Source organism: Vitis riparia, chromosome 9, assembly GCF_004353265.1.
Source record: "Vitis riparia cultivar Riparia Gloire de Montpellier isolate 1030 chromosome 9, EGFV_Vit.rip_1.0, whole genome shotgun sequence".
In the NCBI taxonomy this organism is placed as follows: domain Eukaryota; kingdom Viridiplantae; phylum Streptophyta; class Magnoliopsida; order Vitales; family Vitaceae; genus Vitis; species Vitis riparia.
The window spans coordinates 19983974-20006740 of record NC_048439.1 but is presented as its reverse complement, the minus strand read 5'-3'; the positions used below and the strand labels follow the sequence as shown (position 1 = coordinate 20006740).

At 34.7% G+C, this 22767-nt stretch overlaps 2 protein-coding genes across 5 annotated transcripts; both read right to left on the bottom strand.

Annotated features, from left to right (window-relative positions):
* Positions 1 to 604: 604 nt before the first annotated feature.
* LOC117921653 (receptor-like protein kinase) lies at positions 605 to 4803 on the bottom strand. The gene is given in 3 exon segments (XM_034839603.1): positions 605 to 1193; positions 1291 to 2211; positions 2214 to 4803. Coding segments are annotated over 3 exon segments (3360 nt in total). The 5' UTR covers positions 4303 to 4803; the 3' UTR covers positions 605 to 843.
* A 2733-nt stretch (positions 4804 to 7536) lies between these two features.
* Positions 7537 to 20975, bottom strand: LOC117922125 (cell wall integrity protein scw1). Of its 4 annotated transcripts, none has more exons than XR_004652436.1 (10): positions 20781 to 20975; positions 20518 to 20697; positions 19613 to 19688; positions 13821 to 13950; positions 13545 to 13659; positions 10874 to 10965; positions 10695 to 10764; positions 10483 to 10565; positions 9524 to 9719; positions 7537 to 9061 (listed from the first exon to the last, which is right to left on the bottom strand). XR_004652436.1 is itself a non-coding variant. In XM_034840153.1 (9 exons), exons 1-9 carry the CDS (start codon positions 20922 to 20924, stop codon positions 9623 to 9625), a joined length of 987 nt encoding a protein of 328 aa, XP_034696044.1. In that variant the 5' UTR covers positions 20925 to 20975; the 3' UTR covers positions 7714 to 9622. The 4 variants fall into 4 exon arrangements, 1 of the variants encoding a protein (XP_034696044.1); XR_004652434.1 differs by having other exon boundaries at positions 7714 to 8820; positions 8926 to 9719; XR_004652435.1 differs by having other exon boundaries at positions 7714 to 8232; positions 8926 to 9719.
* Between the last annotated feature and the right edge of the window lie 1792 nt (positions 20976 to 22767).

Here is a 22767-nt window from a genome sequence, read left to right as displayed (position 1 = left end):
AGGATGATTCAGTTAGACGGTGCATAATGTTTTCATTTTTCATTCTCATCATCATGCTTAGAAGGGGAATTTCCCTTTGTCCGAGGCTTTCCACTTTTTCCTTGTGTATCTTCAGAAGTCTTTCAACAAAAACTGAAAAGACCCTCCTCATTGCCACACTTGCTTCATCTTCTAGGATGCGTTAGTACATGCCTTCCTCTTGGATTCTTACTACATAAAACACAGCATGTCGACATATGATTGGAAAATAGCATTTTCTATGATCTGGAGGCTCCTACTATAGGCAATAGGACCTGCCATCAGACCACCTCAGTTCACAGAGGTTTCCTGATATGGAAAAAGAAAAAATAATTGGCCCAGCAACAGAAAATCCAGAAGCAAACCCCATCTATCCATTTGGCCTCTCATTTAGTGGCTATAGAAACTAAAAGATCAACTATATAAGAAAAAATGTCATCAGGGTCCATGGTCCTGTCGGTTTCATTAGATCAGCAAGCTAGATAATTTTTGGATTCACTTAAACTAATTTGAGAATTGAGAGATTTGCAAATCAAACATGTCAATGAAAATGGTGCAAGCAACACTATCTAATAGCAAGTGACAATTAACAATTTGTTGTCTCAAATTTCTTGGAGGTGCAACTAATTCAATAGTGAGGGTGTTTGAGAACAGATGAAGAGTACAAAAGAGTTTCGGGGTCGTTATCTTCTTCATATGGGCATGAAAAAAACCAGACAATCATGAACACAATGTAATTGAGAGAGACTTCACTCAAAACAAGAAAAGTGAAAAAAACGAAAAAGAAAAGGGGTTTACCAGTGAGCACAACCAAGTCTATAAAAACTAGCTGTTTTTGCCTCTGGCAGGAGCGTTTGCATCTGTTAACTGATTAACAACATCTCTCATTGTAGGCCTTTTGCTTGCCTCATTTTGCGTACATCTTAAAGCCACTAAAAGCACACAAACCACTTGGTCCATGATATTTGGATCTATAAATTCCTCCAGAAGGCTTGGGTCAACAATCTTATCAACTTCTTCCAAGTTCCTCCAAATAGACTGAACCCACCCCACAATGTCAGTTTCCTCCATAAATGAAGGATCTAGAGCCCTTTTTCTGGTAATCAGTTCAAGCAGGACAACCCCAAAGCTATATACATCAGACTCTTTGCTCTTTGTTGTTGTAAATGCATTCTCTGTCACATGACAAAGTCAAATTTAATCTTAAAATTAAAAACATGTAAATAAATGGAGAAACAGTTGGCTAAACAATAATAAATGTACAGATATTACCTGGTGCAATATATCCAATTGTACCCACAACTGAGACGGATGGTGACAAAGAAGAGGACTGATCCAGCAGCTTAGCAATACCAAAATCAGAGATATGAGGCTCCATATCTGAGTCTAGAAGTATGTTATTCGGTTTGACATCTCGATGCACAATTGCAGGATCACAGTCATAGTGCAGATATGTTAATCCATGGGCTGTTCCAATGGCTATCTTGTAGCGAACATCCCACTTCAAAATTGGTGGGGGATTCCTCTCATGTAAAACATCATGAAGGCTTCCATTTTCCATGTACCTGTACAAGATAAAACCATATTCCTTTCTTATCCAGAAATCTTCCAACTTGACCAAATTCCGGTGTCTGATCTTTCCAACTGTTTGAATTTCTGTAACCATAGCCATACTTCCTCCTTTAAGCCCTGCAAACACAAGTTTCTTTAAGGCATACTGATTGTGTGGACCCAGCGAAGCCTTATAAACAGTTCCATGGGCTCCTTTTCCAACGATATAGCATTCTTTGAGATTCTCAGTAGCTTCTATTACTTTGTTGAGTAGAGAAGATGAACCCTCTTGAGCAGTGATCTTGTCTTCCTGTTTTGTTCTTTTGTACCAGAGAAACATGCAAACAAGTCCAACAAGCACAAGAAATGAGAGCAATGATGCGAAAGCTATCCATGCAATTTCAATTTTTCCAAGGGCTCTCCGGTTGCTTGAGTAATGCTCACATGGTCTGAAATTCCTATTCTGGATGCAAGTTAAGCCACCAGTTTGAGGACATTTGACACAAAGGTCAGGATTGCCCTGAAGTGATGAAGGAGATGAATTCAAAAACAAAAGTAGAGTTTCTGGGAGAGGACCATTGAAAAGATTGTATGAAACATCAACCACGACCAACGAATGGAGTCCATCAAGAGCTGATAGAGTCCTGAAAGATTGTTGTGAGATATATCTAATCGCTCTAGCATGATCAACTTCCCAAGCTCTAAGGGAAGTGAACCTGTCAATCTGTTATGACTGATATTCAATGAATAGATTAGATTCTGCAACATTCCAATCGATGAAGGGATATTTCCTCCCAGAAAATTTCCACCAAGCTGTATCTCTGAAAGATATTGTAGTTCAGACAAGAAAGATGGAATACCCCCAGTAAAACGATTCTCCCTCAAAATCAAAACTGACAAATTTTCTAAGCTCCTTAAACTCGATGGGAATGAACCATTCAATGAATTAAACCCCACATCAAATTTAAACAAATTCTTACAATTTGACAGTTGAGATGGCAATGGACCTCCTAAATCATTATGAGAAAGATTCAAAGCCTGAAGAACATTAAGGTTTCCTAGCTCTTGGGGTATTAGTCCTGAAAGCCTGTTCATTGACAAGTTGATGGAGGTGAGATTGGTACAGTTCCCCAAGCTTAATGGAATTGTTCCATTGATGCCATTTTCGCTGAGGTCCAACAACAAAAGGTTAGGATTTTTTGCAAAATTGGGAAGAACCCCTGTCAGATTATTCTTCCTAAGAATCAATCTTCTCAAAGTTGAACAGCTTCCCACAGCAGAAGGAATACTACCTTGAAGTAGATTCAGACCCATATTCAGCACGCTCAGTTGTTTTCCAAAGCAAATACTTTTTGGGATTTCACCAGTGAACTTATTATTTGTAACATCCAACTGCAGCAAACTACTGTTAATCCCCAAACGTTGAGGTATGACTCCAGAGAACTGATTGTTGAACAAGGAAATGTTCTTCAGGTGCTTGAGCTCAGTTATCTCTACAGGCAGTTCTCCAGAAAGACTGTTATTATACACAAGAACATTCTCGAGGTTTGGAATCTTCCAAATACTAATAGGAATCTCACCGGTTAACCGGTTGTTAAATAAACGGAGGTCTTGTAACTCATTCAACATCCCTAATTCACTTGGGATTTCCCCCTCAAGTTGGTTCATGTATAAATGCAAGCTTCTCAAGGACTTGCATTGTCCAATCTCAGGTGGTATCTTTCCCGACAAATGATTTTCAGAGAGGTACAAAAGCAAGAGCTTATGTAGCAGTCCAAAGGAAGATGGAATACTACCTGATAACCTATTGCTCAAAGCAGCAAACTGCGATAAGCTAGTACAGTTGCCCAAACCTGGTGGAATTTCGCCACCAAAACCATTCATTGACAGAACCAAAGTATCCAATTTCTTGCAATAGCCTGAACCCAAAGGAATTTTACCCTCTAAATTGTTATTGCTCACATCTAAATAAACTAGGTTCTCAAGATTGTTTACACTTTCAGGCAAAACCCCGAAAAATTGGTTGAGATTCAAGTAAAGCTCCTCCAATTCACTACAATTTCCAATGGAAGAAGGAATGTCGCCTGATAATGCATTATCATACAACCATAGGGCTATAATCTGAGTAGCATTTCCAACATTCAAAGGGATTGAACCACTGAGTTTGTTGGAATTCAGGTAAAGCATTTCCAAATTCGGAATCCCAAACAAGGATTCAGGGACTGCACCAGTCAATGAATTATTAAAAAAGCTCAGATATTCTAACTTCCCCAAACTGTTCAAGTTTTGGGGTATTTCACCAACAAAACCATTCACAGACAGGTCTAAATCCACCAGAAGACTACAATTTCCAAACTCCGGCGGAATTGGACCTGAGAAACTGTTGTAGCTGAAATCAACACTGGTCAAGTGCCTCAAATATGCAATCTCCGGACCCAAATGGCCGGATATTCCCAAACCGGAGACGTTGAGAGAAACCACAACGTGGGTTTCATCACATGAAACTCCAACCCATGAACATGGGCTGGAATGAGAGGCGTTCCAGCTCTCTTCCATGAAAGTGGGCACTGCCCATTTGCTCTTGAGAGCCATTAGAGCTTTCCCATCAGAGCTCAAACCACACACAGGAAACAAACACATACAATTCCACAACAACAAAAACGACAGAACAACAGTAACAACTCCCATGTTGGGAGGGGAGTAGAACGGAAGATACCTGGTCGAAATCAGCATCAAAACGCAGGGTTTAGAGACCCAGGACGTAACCCATCTTGGGAATAAAGTTTGAAAGAAAAAGTGAAGCTACCCAGGAACCCGAAAGGTAGAATTAGTCCGAGAAAACTCAACTCAACCAGTGATACTAACAATAATATGCAATGCAGGGAACACTGAAGATGGTTATGGCAGTATGGCGGTGGCAAGGAATAAGAACTCAACTAGTCGGAAAAAGAGTTAAAAAAAAAAAAAAAAGACAACCTTTCCAGTTTTGATTGATTGGTTCTGAATTGGGAGTATGCTGAGAGTTATCGCCAGCTCCAATGGTAATTTGAAGACAAACAAACAGAGGCATAAGGCATTTCAGCTGGACTGTTAAGCTACTAATAGGGCGGTGCTGCATCCACCACCACCACCATTTTTATCAATTTTTTGTTTTTTTAAATTCTCTTCTAATAATAACGGTGAAGGATGGATTCAAAGAGGGACGTGTGAATGCTGGGATTGAGAAGCTAGGCGTGGCAGTATTTGCAGGTTGGCAGTATCCTCTGTTCCCGCACTCCTATTAGTTCCGTTCACACTTGCCTCTTTGACTTTCCTATAACCTTTTGTCCTCTGCCATCGTGGGCGCGCTAAAAACCCACTCATTTTGGGGATATATATATATATATTAAAAAAAAACAAATTTATAGCGTTATTTCTTATAAAAATAAAGGCACTTTTAAAATAAGAATTCTCTTTTTAAAAAAAAAAAAAAAAAACTCATAAAACACTTTTTATTTCAATTTTAAATTTATATTTAAATTACATTTTTAAAATATAATTCTATTTTAATTTTCACTATTATTATTTTTAATCATATAAATACATTTTAAAATCATAAGAACCTTTTACACAACTAAAAATAAGTCATTACAAATGGTATGAGAATCGATTTACATTTTTAATAACGTGAGCTTTTATTTGCTTAACTGATGATGAAGGGTATTTGAAATATTATTATCACTATTTTTGACACCTAATAGTTATCAATATAAAAAAACCCAACATCGACCATAAATGAAAAGCTTGTAGAGGCTTCCATAAATGAGAGAATATTTTATAAAATTGTGACACTTTAGTAAACTTATAAAGTAATGGACTTGAGGTGAGCTACTTAAAGGAGAAGAAAAATGACAACTTGCTCTTACCCAAATGCCTTGACACTTCCTCTTAGGGATGGAGAACAACTCAAGCATTAGGGCTATAGAGTTTTAAAGTTTGTAATTAAAATCTAAATTTCAATCTTAAGAAGACTTCACCTCAAATTCTTATGTAATTAAGGAAAGTTTCATTTGTATTATCACTTCAATTACTTTAGTGGTTTGTTATTTTTCATTTATTATCATTTTTCTTACTTTTTTAAAAAAAAAATTCTAAATTTTTTACTTTTTTTTTCTCATGCAAGAACAATCAAAGATGATGGGGTAATCTCTCTCAAAGAAGCTAAAAAACACCATTTTTTTCAAGCTTAACAACATTTTTTTAAATGTGTTAGAAAATTTCCCTATTTTAGGACAATATTTTTTTCTTAATTTAAAAAAAAATATTTCATTTTTAATTAAAATTTTATAATATCAAGATCACCCATGTGAAATTATTTTTATTTTTGACCTAAACCCAAAAAAGAAAAAAAAATCCCACATGACTTAAATAGCATCTTCTTCATGGATTTTTTTTTAAAAAAAAATTATAAAAATCCAAAAAAAAAAAATTCAAATAGTGTCCTAATTCAAAATTGGTCAATACCCAAGTCTCTAAGAGTCTTTCCTCATCAAACTTGGAATGAAATAAATGATAAAATTTATGTTCACAATGAGTTGAAAATAATAAATGTTGAAATCATGGTAGTTGAGAGCATTTATCTAATAATCAATTTTCATTTGGGAAAAAGGCTTACAACCACCCATTAAATGAATTCATTGCTGACAGCTGAGTGCGGCTCCACAATTGGCATCTTCAAATGAACCTTCCTTATCACTTACTACTTCAATCCAACCTTTTTCTGAAGGGGGATGTCACATGTCTATCCTTTGGAACACTCGTTTTTTTTTTCCTTGACAAATATCTCCATCTCCATGCAAGATCACCTGGATAAATAAATGCCTAATTTTTAATTCATGAATGGAATTATAACCTTAGCCCAAAGTTCCCTAAAATTTTCCATTTTAATAAAATATTCTGGATAAATATTTTTTAGAAAAAGTTTATACTGAAAAAAAAAAGGATTCTTTTCTTCCACAACACCCACTCACAAAACCCTACCCTTAGCCACTTTCCCATCTCGTCTGATTTCTATATTTCATTTCACGCTTGTGGTTTGATAAACCTTAATATTTATTAATTAATAATTTAAATTGAATTTAAATTAAATTATTAATTTAAAACTTATTACTTCATTTTATTTAAAATATTAAAATTATTTGATAAAACTAACTTAAAATAAATTTTAAGTTGCTAAATTATCATATTTATTCTATAAGTTATAATTAATATTTATTATTAAAAAATTTAAATAATAAATTTGTTTATCATGCATTCATACTTAAAGTATTATAGATTTAAGCTTAAAATATCTACCATAAAAAATGGTTCATAAATTTGAAATGGTAAAATATGTTCTCATTATATATGACCAAAGAAGACAAAATAAATTTAAAATTAAGAATAAATTAACTATTTTATCTTAACACTTATAATCGCTCTTAACTTTTAAAATTATGATATTAAGTCATTTTATTAAACATATTTAATTCACTTAATAACTTAAATTAAATTATTAAAACACTTTAAGTCATTAAATTAATTTACCACACACCTAAGAAAACAAAATTGATAAAAAAAATGATCTAATATTTGCTTTTATTATAAATAAAAAAAATACGACAAAAATAACTAGAAGTAATTAAAATTTTATATATTTTAAAACTATTTAATCACTATATGAAAAAATAAAATAAATAAAATAAGTTTTAAACAATATATAAAAATAATTTATTAACCTTGAATCTATTTTTATTTTTATTTTCCTTTCTTTTTTTCCATTTTCTTTCCCACAAATTTTCCTTGATCCAAACATAGGCTAAAAGAGAGGAGGAAAAACATAAAAACAAATAAATAAACAAATAGAAATGAATTATAACTTGATTTCATTATCTAACTAGAGATAAAAAAAAAAAAAAAAAAAAAAGGGGGAAACCCCAAAGCTATGAGTACTGTAATTCATAATAAATAGCTTTACCCTGTAACATTGTGATATCAAATCAAATAGTGTCACAGAATTCTAATGGATCTTCCCATCAACCTCTTCATTACATACCTAATGAAAATGGTGGAATTGATAAAGAAGGATATATTCAAAAGCAATAATCCTTTCCTTCAAGTTGCATGTTGACAAATGACATTCATATTACGCTTTCCTTGAAACTGCATGCTCCAACACTACCATTGGCAAAACCCTTCATGGCATCTTAAAGTATGTGATGAGCAAAAGAAAAACTCCTACAATGACTCCAATAATATCTAAAGAGTTTTTTTTTTTCACCTGGAAACTTTTGATGAAATGACACATGGATCATCAGTTCAGTAAACACCTTATATCCACAAATTTAGGCTCATAAGCTACAAAACAAGAGGTGTTAAATTCATCTCTCCTATGTAACCACTAATTCGGGATTGCTGATCGATAGCGGTCTAAATGCATATATGAATACTCTTCCAAAATCATGAGCTCTGCCTCCAAAACCAGATTTTTCCAAGTCCAGATTGTGCAAATAAACAAACAAGCCACCAAGAAATTCCATTTTTTAAGTGAATATGATCACCCAAACTTATAACAAATTTGTACCATAAAAAAACTGAAGGTTCTAACATGCTGATCTTCCCATTTTGGTGCATTTTGTTCTGCCTCTGCAAAGAGGGGGGGGGGGGAATTTTGCCAAAAATTAGTTAAGCAATCAACAAGTACAAGGGAAGCTGAAATTTTGAGTAATCTGCAGCAGCAATGGCCTCCAAGAAGGGGTTTTTAACATCATAAATTCAATCTACGGTTCAAATGAAACCTGTCGCTCTCTTACATGTTGTAATCAGAGATTTTAAGAAACAGGAGCTCTGTGATTACATTTTCATGATAGCTAAACCACTGTCTACTTCTGATTGAACCATATGTCAGTATGTGAATGACCAGTGAAAGATTAGATTCCCTTGATGAATGAACTAAAGAATAATATATTCTGACAGTTAAGTAGCTAAGATAGCAACATCCACTAGCCAAAAAGAAAGGATAGAAAATAAATTGTTTAATCTTAAAGGTTTCAAAAAAGTGGAACAGTTCTAAAGTAATGATATCTTATTTTTCATATTAATTTTATATTTGAGCCACAAAAAATGTTCATTTTCAACATCAAATTGAAAATAAGTTTCTCACAATCATAAGGAGTGCTGAAACCTGCTGCCTTTAACATGTTATCCCAAGCTTGGCCATTGATCTCATGCCAGCTTCAGTTAAAAAATGAAACAAAGGTTTTACCCTATATGAGCTGCATAGCTAAAATCTTTGTAGGGGGATAATGAATTGGTAGTCTGGTTGTTAGAGTAAATTACCTGAAACAAGGAGCAGCTTCAGCACTTGGAACCTCTTCAAACGAATGAAAGCTTTGTCATTTTGTATGATAATTCCTGCATTATTACAGCACCATATATTTTCTGACATTCTTCGGGTTATTATGCTTTGAGGAGCCTGAATGTTAAAGCATCATTATCAGTTCTCTGCTTAAATTGATGGAGGGATGATGGATTCAAGTTATGGACGCAATGGCAATGGTAATGGGACCTCATGCTCGATGTCGTGAGTTCCTAGATTTTCCATATCATAATGACCTCGTGCCATGAAATGAAACTCATAGGATCATCTTCAGATGTCATGTAATGTAATTGAATCTAGACGAGAAAAAAGGTAATATTGCGATATGTCTATTTAGAGAAGCAGTCCTAATGTTGATGAACAGCATGGTCAAGATGGGGTGAAACAGCATACAAATTCAACAAAACAACAAAATATGAGTCCTGCTATGATCTTCGGGTCTCAGATACTGGTGACAAATGCATGTCTTGAACAACTTAGCATAACATGGGCTCAATGCTATGTTCATGATACCACTATGTGCATTCAATCACATGAGGAGATGCTAATGCTGATGACCTGACAATGAAATGGATGCATGCAACAGCTGCATGATGCATCCTATCATGTAGTAGTTGTATTTGCGGAACTTAAAGAACAGAGTACATCCCCTTCCAGCTATTGGTAAGTCGGAGGTGCAGGAGCTCCATTGGCACCAGCTACGGCAACAGGGTGGCCAGAGTCCTTCCTTTTCCCAAATGGGTTCTTTGAATATGTTTGAAGAGGTCAAGAGAAAACATATACATTTCTGCTTGGGAAAGCTAAAAGGACAATTTAAATTCAAAATGTTAAATTGTTTCAAGGTTATGGCCCCCTTAAGGACAAGAGCACAAACCTATATGTTAGAAGTACACTATCATGAAAAATGTTTTTTTTTTCCCTTCCAAAATCAAAGCAATGAAATTTTCATAGATTAAGAGAAAAGAAGGATTTTGAAGAATGTCATGTTTTTTGCAATCCATTTCATGAAAGATGTAGCATAAGAATAAAAAATTGGCATTCACCACCATTCAAAATGTTAAATTGTTTCAAGGTGATGGCCCCCTCGATGACAAGAGCACAAACCTATGTCAGAAATCAGTATCATGAAAAACGCCTTTTTTTCCCTCCAAAATCAAAGCAATGAAATTTTCATAGATAAAGGGAAAAGAAAGTTTGTGAAGAATGTTGTGCTTTTTGCAATCCATTTCATGAAAGAAGTAGCAAAAGAATAAAAATTTGGCATTCAAAGAGACAATACAGCTGGTGAAAAAGTTACTCAACAAATTTATAGAGTTTTCAAAGAGATTGTCCACTATCATCAAATAATGCTCATTCTTGACAATGAGAATGGGTCAGGGCCTTGGACATTAGATATGAATCACAAGTCCAGTAGGGAAAAATGCAACAAATTGACTACAAAAAGGGGAAACCAAGAAGAAAAAAGAGAAAGAAGAAAGAAAACATCAAATGCCAAAACCAAATACTTTTAAGGATATTGTATTCGCATGCCAACAGAACCTGAACTGGGGATAACAGCACCCTGCAAACTATGGTGCACATTGGTAGCAGTATTCATGTCCTGCATCAGTGATACAAGAGATCACAAACACAACTCAATGATAAAAAGTCTGAAATATGAACCTCGATACAAGTTTAATATGATAATCATACCACCTATGTAAAGTACTAGACTAGGAGAAAAACTTACTTCAAATTCAATGAAGCAAACAGTATGTCTTTCCTGTCTTAAGATCTTCATCTGCTTAAAACCTGGTTGTCTGCATTACTCAAAAGTATAAGTGCCACAGAGAACTCCAATCCCAAGGATAAGTAAAACAAAATAAAAGGTCACAGCTCAGAAAATAGTCAAGGATGAGATATTCATACACACTGAAAAGACCCCTCAGTTCTTCCTCATTTATGTTCTCCCCAAGATTTCCAATAAATAGGGTATTGCAAGGAGGATTATCTTTTGTATTCTGCAAGGCAAAAGGGAAAATAAAAGGCTTTAACAAATTTGAAGTGCCTACTAAATTTCTTAACTTGAACAACCAAGGCTTGAAATATATATTCCCAAGAAATTTTTCAAAGGTAAGATTTTATTTTTTGTGGTTCCTAGTGGGACTCAAATTTGGAACCTCCAGCATCTCCTCCCCAAATTTTTACAACTTGTGCCAAGCATCAAGGGCATATCTTTTTAGAAAAATAATGCAAGCAATTAAAGTAGACACCAAAAATAATGAAACAAAAAAGAAAACACTAGAAATCTAGGACCTGTTTGACAATTGTTTTCGAGAACAATTTTCTGTTCTCCATAACAAAAAAATAGGAAAACACATTTGAAAACCAAAAAACTATTTTCTGTTCTTAAAAATAAAAATCGGGTATTTTCAGAGAATAATCATTTAGTTATTTTCACTTGTTTTTTTACGGCTGTTTTATAGGAAATAAGTATACAAATATGTAGAATGATTAAAAATAAAACACTAAATATTAAAAATATTTTTAAAACATATTTAAAAATATTAAAAACAGGTTAAAAACATTTGAGGTTCCCAAACAGATTCTTGTTCTACAAAACATCAAATAACAATTTTCATAAACTATTTTTTAGAACCGTTTTTTAAACTAGTTACCAAGCAAGATCATAGGCTCTATTTGAGAAGTGTTTTTGAAAATAGTTTTTTAAAATTGTTCTATAAAGTTTTCTAGAATAAAAATTTGTTATGAAACTTGAAATGTTCTTAACCTGTTTTTTATAAACACAGTTTAAAAATAACTTTTGTTATTAGTGCTTTATTTTTAATTATTCTTCATATTTGTATGATTATTTTTTAAAGTAGACCTAAGAAAACAAGTGAAAACAACAAAAAGATGTTCTTTGAAAACACTTCATTTTCTTGTTTTTAAGAACAAAAAACCATTTTTATTTTTTGGTTGTTAAACTTATTTTCCTTTTTTTTTTTTTTTTTGTTTTGGAGAACAAAAAATTGTTTTAATAGAAAGTTGACAAATAGGACCATAGGCTCTATTTGGGAAGTGCTTTTGGAAACGGTCCTCAGAAACAGTTTTTGAGGGTAGTTCTTAAAAATAGTTTTTTGATGTTTTTCAAAATAATCCGTTTGGAAACTGAATCTAAGAATAAAACCAAAAATTTCATGTGTGCATTGAAAACCAAAATGACAATGAGAGGCAAACTCAAATGCATAAAAAGGCATTAGCTCCCTCTTATCCAGTCAATAAAATATTAAAATTTTTATGTGCACATGAATTTGCATTCAATTCAGCAATAAATCCAACACATGATACATAAGAGTTTCAATGCATATTTTTTTTTCTCAATAAATAAATAAACAAATAGATGGGCCACACTTAAACTATTGTTTAAGAGTTACCTATTTATACATTTCACATTTGGCGCACACTTCTATAATTTCATAATAACTAAGTTTTTTATTAAGAAAAAGAAATGTTCTTTTGAACTATAACATATCCTAAGCTCATCAGATTGTGTATTAAGTGCATCCTAAGTCTTAAGGAAGTATCTGATTTTTCAAATGCTATTTTAGAATTTACAGTATCTGTTGCCTGTATCCAATTGTGTCCAACCAGCACAAGTATCCAATGGTTCCCATGTTCCAACAGAGGTGCATCCTTCGAAGAAGAATCTGTCTTGCCATCATAGTGGCATGTAAACAGCATTACCATATTAAAATAGATAAATCTCAACAGATTTATTAACAATGACAGCAAGATGGGAAACCAACCAGAATTTTTGTTGTCCCCTTATGAATGGCAAACATTCTGAACCGAACTCATTGATTAGAGAACAAGAAATTTTATTGTCCAAGTCCATGAGGCCTGTGGCTCAAGTGATAAAGAGTTTGGGTGGATTTATGGGAGGTTCTAGGTTTCAAGTCCCAATGAGGACAAAAAGAAAAAAAATAAAAATAAAAAAATTTGTTGTCCCATAATTTGTGAATAAACAGCACCCTATGGTATGGAATTAATTTGTGAACCTCATACAAGCTAAGACAACAATTTATACAAGAATGCAGTGAAAATACATAAATATGAAGTACCAGATTATTGTGCTCATAATCAAGGTCTTAGATCTAAGTCACAGCTGAGATGTTGAGGCACAAACAAGAAACTTTGTTGTTTCATAATTCATGCATACACAGCATATTATGATGGAATTGAGAACCTTTGACAAAGCTAACTAGGCATGCATACAGGGATGCAGCACAAATACAAAATACCAGGTACCAAATTAATGTGCTGGTGTCTTAAATTTCTACATCAACAGAGATATTGAGGGCAAGGAACGAAATGATATTGTAAAACATATCAACAATCCCCATGAGATTTCATGCATCTTGGTTTTTTGTTTTAGACTTCCATCTCAGTTAGATTAAAGTCACATGACACTTGGCCCTTCATTTTGTCCCACTACTTGCCCAAAAGCTAGATCTTGAGAGAGATCATTCTGGTAATGACAGCAAAGACCTATCATAAACTTAATGATGAAAACAGAAATGTGGCATATAAGCATCACCTGAACAGGCACATAACTGCTGGGTGCTGGTACAGGAGCAGGAGCAGGCATTGGTACTGGAGGGACAGGGTAAGCTCCATATGGGTCATATGGAGGAGGAGCTGGAGCCATATACCTGGACCAAATAAGCAACAATGTTAATAAGCGCTTAGAAATACAGCAACTATGTGATAAACAGAACATTACTACACTTGTTTCCAGGTTATGGTACTTCCTTCTGTTTGGTGTATCCACATAACAGTAGAAGCAAAGCTCAATCAAGAAAGATGTTCTTACCCATGTGGTCCCCAAACAGGTGCTGGAGGAGGATGAAAAGGAGATGGACTTGAATAACCCGTATGCGTGTAGTCACCACCAGTTCTCAAGCGCTTACTTTGATCATATGCACTTGAATCTGCTACTATTCCTACAGATCAACTAAGATTAGCATACTTCGGGACAAGGGAAAACAGACTAGCAAATGCTAAACAGCCATTCCACAATGTTTTTTTTTTATAAGTAAAACTGCCATCCCACAATGTTATGGAGGATCATTGACCAGCAGTCTCAATTATTTCAACTAATGTCTGTAAGCCAAAGGGAGCTTGTAGAAGTAATAGCATAATAGTTCAAGTTAACCATATTTACAGAACAAGAAGCATCCTGGAAAATGACATGCATAATACAAAAATGTTCTGATAAAAAAAAAAATATACACAAATGTTCTCAAGCACAACAATATACATGCAGAAAATTTATGAAGACAAGATACTGAGTAGCCCACCTACTAACATGATTAGAAGTTTGAAGAAAATTTGACTCCCGATACCATTGTGCCTCTACACACACAGAGATTGTTGTGACACTTGCTTTTACATATTTCAGGGCATATGACAGAAATAATCAAATAAGCATTCATACCCATCCAACTGTTCTAACATCACTAATCCTCTCTAATTCTCACTTACATTTGTGAAGATGAACATATCCTCTCTAATCCTCACTTCACAGGTCACAGTGGAGAAGTGCACAAATGACTTCTCCTTCTAGATACTCAAATTACAACAATAGGCCAAAATAACCTCACTCACTATTACAAAGGTGTTATTGCCACTCAACTTGAAGTTCCCAATATAAGAAATACAAACTTTCATTCTTATTTTGTTAGTCCATAATGACGCTTAAAACAATAGATTTTCAAGAAATAAGTCAACCGAAACGTATAGAACAGATGTAATCCAAAAATTATGCTTTAAGTAGAGCTGAATGGCAACAAAGGATTTGTCAAAACAACCCCAAGTAGGTGGGATTGAGGCTTCTTTAATTAGAGTTAACATATTGCCTATTATGTTATACATGCTCATTATTGATACAACTCAACATCACATTCCATTTTGATGCGTATCTTTAGTTCCATAAACTTTTGTAGGAAAATAATTGGACAAAGAATAAGACATGAAAGAAGAGTATTAGGAAACTAATTTTTAACTTCATGTCAAGGAAATAAATCATGAAAACTATTGACGCATGTAAGCAACTGATAGAAAGGTTAACATATTATAGATTCCTAGAGAGGTAATGTGGTGACCCTTAGAAAAGAAACGGGCATCCAATGGATACATTATCATCATCTTTATTATTGTTAAGGTATTATGTTTCCATTCTATTTGCTAGCAATTTTGTTTCTTTTCATTCTGACATAAGAATCTTTTTAGATAGTAACTTACTCTCCATTAAAGATTCGAGGTTGTTGTTCATTCAATCAGATTGTCACATCAGTCCGAAAAGGTTTGTTAGATGCAAGTTAGTATGTTGAAGGGTATGGACTGAATCCGTTTTATAAATTGAGCTAAAATGTTTTAATTAATTTTTGGAAAATAGAGATTTTATTTTTTGAAGAAAAATTCGTTTTTGACCGTCTAGGCCCTTGGGCCTATATATACTCTTTCTAAACTTGTTTTAGGTGTTGATGCTTTCTTAAGAGAAAACCCTAACTTGCCCTATCATTCCCTAAACTCCCAAGTCTCACAGATTCAATTTTCAAGTTGTTGGAAGAACTTGCATCCCCTCATAGGAGCATTGGAGGTGTTGCATTGCAGATATGGATCACAATATAAGCATTGGAGAGTAAGTCTTTAGGATAAGCGGCTAGATAAATCTATGTATTTTGATTTCATATAACAGATTGTTAGATTAGAGGTGTAAGACCTTGTGGTTTTTGATCTCCACAGTTGATGTGGAGGTTTTCCACATAAAATCATTTGTCTTGTATGGATGTGTTCTATTACCTATTCATAATATCCTATAGGACTTAATTGTTTCAATGAGGCTTAATTCCCACTCTTTGTTTTGACTGGGTTAAGAATTTCAATCCCTATATTATAATCTTTAAGAAACATCCTTCATCTCCCTCTGAGTGTTACTCTATTAGAACATAGGTTTTTCCATCATTATGATCATAATCATTATCATTATCATAGGGCATCCAATGGATACATTATCATCATTATGAACATTATGATCATGATATCATTATCACCATGATAAAGATCATGATAAAATCATTTTTTTTTTTTATAATTGAGGAACCTTCCATGGCCAAACCCTAAAGACTCTCCATGGGGACCCAAATCTCGAGGTACTAACCACCCAGCAACAACCAGCACCAGGTAAATTCAAGGTATCATCAATGGCAAAATTCGAACTCAAGACCATGTACCACTTACTGAGACCACACTTCCCAATATCTACCCTAACCAACTGGGCTACCCTAGTGGGTAAGATCATGATAAAATCATTATCATTATCAATTTTTTTTATAAGTAAAATCATTATCATTATCATTGTTTTGATAGGTAAAAAAACTCTGCCATTTTAAAAGCACTTGAAAAGGGCACACCAAAGCATACACAATGTATACATATAGTGGCAAAAGGCAAGCAAAAGGGAAATAGCAACAACAGCCACCACCCCATACAAAACCAATGCCCCTAACCAACCATTTTTGCCTCCTTTGCACCCAAACCCAAGAATATTCCCATTACTTGGCTCCTCACCATTAGTACACCAATAGAAGCACCTTCCATCCCTTAAAATAGATTAGATACAAACTAGTTCTACTTCTTGAGCTCTAACCACCATTGACTTCATAATTTTTCTCATCCTTGTCATTGAACCCTCTGACATTTCAAGAGATAATTCTTAGCTTCATTGGCCAATAGAAACCAACTCCCAGCCTACCTTACCATAATCACTTCCCCTTCCTCTTGCTCCACTATAATTCACCAAGCATTCCAACCTTCTTAACTCTTTTTCAATTTTGAAGTGAATGCTTCCCTTCTCTTTAAATTTTCATGGCCCTTCCACCCCTTTCTCTCCTTTATTTTTATTAGGAGAGCTAACATATCTTCCTCAAAGCCCACAATCAGCATTACCTAACCACTTGTTCAAAAAAGTCAAGCTACTATTGGACCACTCTTTTGAAAAAACTACCCCTTCCCAATCATCTCCAAAACCCTTTATTTGAACCCCCACCTTTGAACTCCTCAAGGATTCCACAACCTTCTCCTCCATAGTGACATCCAACAAAACCATTCTTAATGGACCCTCATCCTTACATGGAGTTACACCTTTGAAACCTTATTTCCAAAACTTCCCTCCACTTGCAAGAAATCAGAAACTCCTAGAGAAGAGGAGGAGAAGACCATACCCCTAAGAGTTTTCCCAAAGAATTAAAGAACCTTGAAATCACCATCAAAGCTTCATTCATACACAAAGAATGACCCCTTAATTGTGCGACCTGCCAACAAGACTCCAACGCGGTCATCCTCGGTTCCGTTCCACACAAAATCTATTAAATCGCCACCATTGTTTGTAGTTAAGAACTCCACATTGTGACAATAATGATGGTCAAGGGTTTTCCCCTCCAACAAAAACCCATAAAAAGCTTTCCATTAGGCTTTGGGATCTCTTTGTTTCTTTAAAAGTCAAAAAGACCCAAACCAAATTATCTCCTAGCCCATGCAAGCATGGGCCTCATAAGATTGCAAACAGCTCAACCCCTTAAAATTCTAGTTTGAAGATCTTAGCCGATTAATACCTTGTAATGGGCCACTTTTACCTCAACCCATTCTGCCAACCTTGTTCACCTCAGCTTAGGCCTTTGAACCAGCCAAGCATCCCTGCTTTACCAAGGACCCACCAGTTGAGAGCCTCCATCATCTTGTTTCTCCAAGACTGACATATCCTTCCACGCGTTACTAGAGGATGCAAAGTTGCTTCCCACTTTAATCTCTCTCCTCCTATCAGGGCATGACAGAGAGACTGCACGCTTTGACCTTTCAAGGACTAACCCTCCACCTTCTCCCTAGCACATGACGACCAATCCTCTTCACCCCTAAGCTCAAGCTCCCCTGAGCCACTTGATGAGGACACCTACAATAGCCATGGTGGGACTTCCCACCAAACTTGCTTCGCAATGTAGACGATCCCACAACTACCGACAAAATTTCGAGAACATTCGTGTCGTTGAACCATTGTCGATTACAATATGAGTAATGTCTTCATCTACCACAACAAACTCAACTATCTCCTAATTTTTTGAATAGCTCCCATTCCACAATGCAATAGGAGTCCTATAACCCTCACTCACACTACTAGCTGCCAATATCACATTGTTCACCTTGACCCCTAAGAGTACGAAATCACCCCAAGAGTTCCAAATTTTTCAGCAAGGATAATCCATCCCCTTAGGAAACCCCTACCTTCAAGGAAAATCAAAGTAAACTTCTTGGCCTTCATAAAGCTAACAGAGCATCAAATGAATCTACCAACTCCATTACTACAATGCTCTAGCTTGAAGCTCCTCCCTCCTTCCTCTTAAACCATTTTACTCAAGGATCCTTCATCCTCTTAGAAATAGAGCTCTATCCAATTACTTTCTTCCTTTCATACATGGGAAAATAAAGCTATCTGAAGAGATTAGAGTTGATCTGCAAATTCAAAACCTCCATCATACAATTGCATACATTAATGTTTTCCAGATCATGTTTACAAAGCACTAGCTAGCCTACAACTATTAGTGAAGAGAACTAAAATGACACAATTGGACAAGAGAACTAATGAAAAACAACTGGAGGAGAGGATTAATATGAAATATATGAGAGAGGGAACTACTGCAAAACAATTGGAGGAGACATGAGTCAATTTGTTACCAACATAGACTTACATTGACCATACCTTCGAACTCATCAGAATTCAGTAGGCATATTATCTAAGACAAGGTCATGTGGGGCATAATGCATAGTGCTTGTTGAGGACATTGTTTTAGCATCTAAGATAAGAGTAGGTATTATTTCTAAACTAGAACTATTGAGAGAAAGTTTAGAGTTTTCAGTTTTTAGGATAAGAAGGACTGAAATGATACATATTGGATACAAAAGAACCACTTTCAGTACTAGAGATTGATTGCCCGCAATGGGATGGAGAGGATAATAAGACATTGCACCTAATCAAAACAGTCCAAAAATGAGTAACTGAATGAGGATGTTAAGATAGATGACTAGCAAAATGTCAGAAGAAAAGATGACAAGCACCACTCCCTTAGCCACCTCAATCTCAACAAAAAGTACAATGTAAAAACATATGATAAGAAACCTTATCTAGCAGAGTATAAGCCTTTTCCAATTATTAACCTCACAAGCCCCTCCTACAACCTCAATCCTTATTTGGGAAAAGGCAAGCTTAATGAAAACTTAAAGCCCAAATCCTTGTACAAAGGCCACCTAATAAAAGGAAATAATTTTAGGGAAAACTAACTTCTGGTAGGACACCATCACCTTCTTGGAAACATTACCAACTCAACCAAAGGAAAAGAAGTCATTATCATCAATTAACACCATCTTCAAGAAATAATGAATTCCAAAAAGGCAAGTTATTCAGTTCCTTCCTCAAACATAAAAATTGGCATTTACGCAACCATGTACATGAAAAATATAATAGAATTCAGCTAAACAGAGGATAACATAATTTCCACTCTGAAATGAAGGGAAGAAAAAGTAAAGGCATCAATCAAATAAGGGAAAACTCACCTCTTTTAACAAAAAGGTTCTTCTTTGCCATTTCGGTGTGCAATACTGACTTTGACTCTGCATCAAAAACCATTTCCTAGACCCCATAACCAAAATTAATATCTCCATAAAAAAACACAATCTATATTCTTATATTTATAAGTAATTAAGCATTTCAAAAGTATTTTTCTTGCTTTTAAAAGTACAAACAAAAGTAAAGGTTTTCAATACAATTCAACAAAATTACTGGGTTAAATTAGGTTATCTTTGACAGCATATTGAAAGAAAATTTCATAGAGAACCAAATCCAAACAAATCAAATTTCACTTTCAAAAACCCCCACAAGAAAAATGATATAAAGCAACAAAATCACTTTCTAGGATGAAAATTTCACCATATTCCCTGTTTTCATCTTTGAAAATAACATTTTTCAAACAATCATCTGGATGGACTGTTCTTGAAGCAAAAAACCAAAGAAAAGCTTCTCTTAAAATCAAGAAAAAAAAAACTAAAAATCTAAAAATTGGACTGATTGACAGAAGGCATGTTTTACTAAGCAATTTTCGTACTCTTATGGCACCAAATGCAATCAAATCATATCAATTTTCACTTTCAAGAAAAGGGGCAATGAAACTACTTAAAGATCATTTTCATTTCCTCTTCCAGGCCTAATCATTTCTAAAGTAATTTTCTTACTTTTGAAAGCAGAAACTAAAGCAAACCTTCTCTTAAAAGCAAGAACAACACTACCAAAAGACAATCTTTCAATTAAGGTTTGTTTCGTTAAGCATTATGTAAGCAGTTTTCATGCGTTTAGGGCATTAAATACAATCAAGTGAGAATTTTTGCAAAATAAAAACAAAAAAAAAGGCCATAATCAAACCGATTCAATAAACAAAATCTATGAAAATGATAGAGAGATCGACCTGAAGCGCATCTTTGGCAGCGACCGCGAGCTGGGGCGTGGAGAAAAGCGCGAAACCCATGGGATGCTCCCCCTTGAAATTCACCTGCGAAGCCTCGTATCCCGGCAACCACCTCAGCAGATTCTGGAGCTCCCTCTCCTTCACGTCCTCAGGTAGACCCGAGATGAAGATCGTACGTACCTGAAAATCACACGTAAAGATTCACTATGAATCCCAGAGAGGAAGGGGTTGGTTTTAGAGAGAGAAATAGAGAAAGGAGAGACCTCGTCGGAGTTGGGCCGGTTAGGGTTTTCGACGAGAATGGGAGGAGGGTGGGCGGGGGCAGGAGGGGCTCCGGGGGCGGAGGGCTGAGGAGCCGGGGCCGGCGGCCACTGCTGGTGGTAGGGGTGGATTCCGGCACCGGCCATTTTCAGAGGGTTTGGAATATGGGATAGAGTGGAGACCTTGAGTATTTGGCCACTTTTAAAACCCTAATAGAGCCTTTTCTTTTGGCTTGATTTGTAGGAAAGAAAACTTGGTAATAGTTGGTATAAACAAAATCCAAAAAATAATAATAAATAAATAAAAATTACAAAGCATTTAATAGTCTCAAAAATTATTTTATGGAAAATTAAAAATACTTTTTTTTATTCTTTTTCTATTTATTATACAATTTATCGAGTTCCACGTGGCTCTTTTTTTTATATATCCTAGGTGCATACATGAAGTAACCATTACCTCATAGGTTCACTCATTGCCACGTGAGCCCCATGACTCCACCACCACCATCGTCGATGATGTAACTATAGTGTCTTCAAGATATTGTTGATCAAGTCAACATCACAAGTTGAGAACCATTATCCCAAGTTGTAAAACCACACAAGTGCTTCGTTCATATAGAGTCCATAAAAGCATAACACGATATAATAATAAATTAATTTTATTATTATTTATAATATAATTGATTTTTTATTTATTATATTATTTATGTGTTATTTATGTTGAACATTTAAACTTTATATTACTTGCATTGTATATGACTTATGTATATTAATACTTGCGAGGAAGATCTAAATTATGGGTTCCTTGTAAGTAGATGAGTAATTCATAACTGATCCATGAATTTAAGCAATCCATTTGAGATTATAGTGTACTATCTTTTAAGTGAAATGATAGTTTTCTTGGTCATCGAAATGGAGTTTCTATGGTGAGTGCACTAGAGTGTATGGTTACACATGGGATAGTATCAATAGTAAGTCAGAAGATTGACTATCGGTAGTCTACAAGTGAGACCCTAAAGTGGTCACATATTCCCTATTGATTAAGTCATCATTGATTAAGGTAGTTAACAATATGTATTATTAAAATAGATATCATGATATCCCATGGGTTTAAGAAAATGTATCTTCTTAAGTGATCCCAGGAGTATGTGATCATGAAAACTATGGTCGTAATAATTGTTTATGTGGAATTTGGTATATGCTCTTAGAGGACTAGAGTATGTCAGTTAATTGCATAATAAAAGGATTTGAGACTTAATAATTATAGGGGTAATTTTGAGTGAGACCCAAAAGTGACAACATATTCCTTATAGATTAAGTCATCATTGATTAAGGTAGTTAACAATATGCATTCTCAATATAAATATCACGATATCTCATGGGTTTGAGACAATGTATCCTCTTCGGTGATCCTAGGGATATGTGATCATGAAAACTATGATCGTAATAATTACTTAAATGGAATTTGATATATGCTCTTAGAGGACTAGAGTAAGTTAATTGATTACATAATAAGAGGATTTGATACTCAACGATAATAGGGGTAATCTTGAGAGATTGATAACATTCACCTTTTTAGATTACGAATATCAGTTCATAATGAGCTTCTGTGCAGTTGTTGGTATGTCAAAGACTCAAATTTTATTTCTTGATTTAATATCATAGGATGGTAGAATGCAGTTGACTCTTTGTAGTGGGATATTGAATCAACTTTAGAATTAGATTTGAAAGAAGCTAATATTTTTCTATGAGTTTTAGTTATCCCCACTTGAGTTCATATTCCTTGGTAACACATTATTTAAGGAATATTTGGGTTTTTTATTCATATGTGTCCACAAAGGTATTTTGATAAATATGAATGGTTTTTCTCAATTGGACTAATTAATTAATTGAGCCCAATAAACTAATTAATTAATTAAGACACAGTGGGCTAATTTAAGCAACCTAACCCAAGATGGCGTTTAAGCCCATAGACAAGCTTATATAAGTT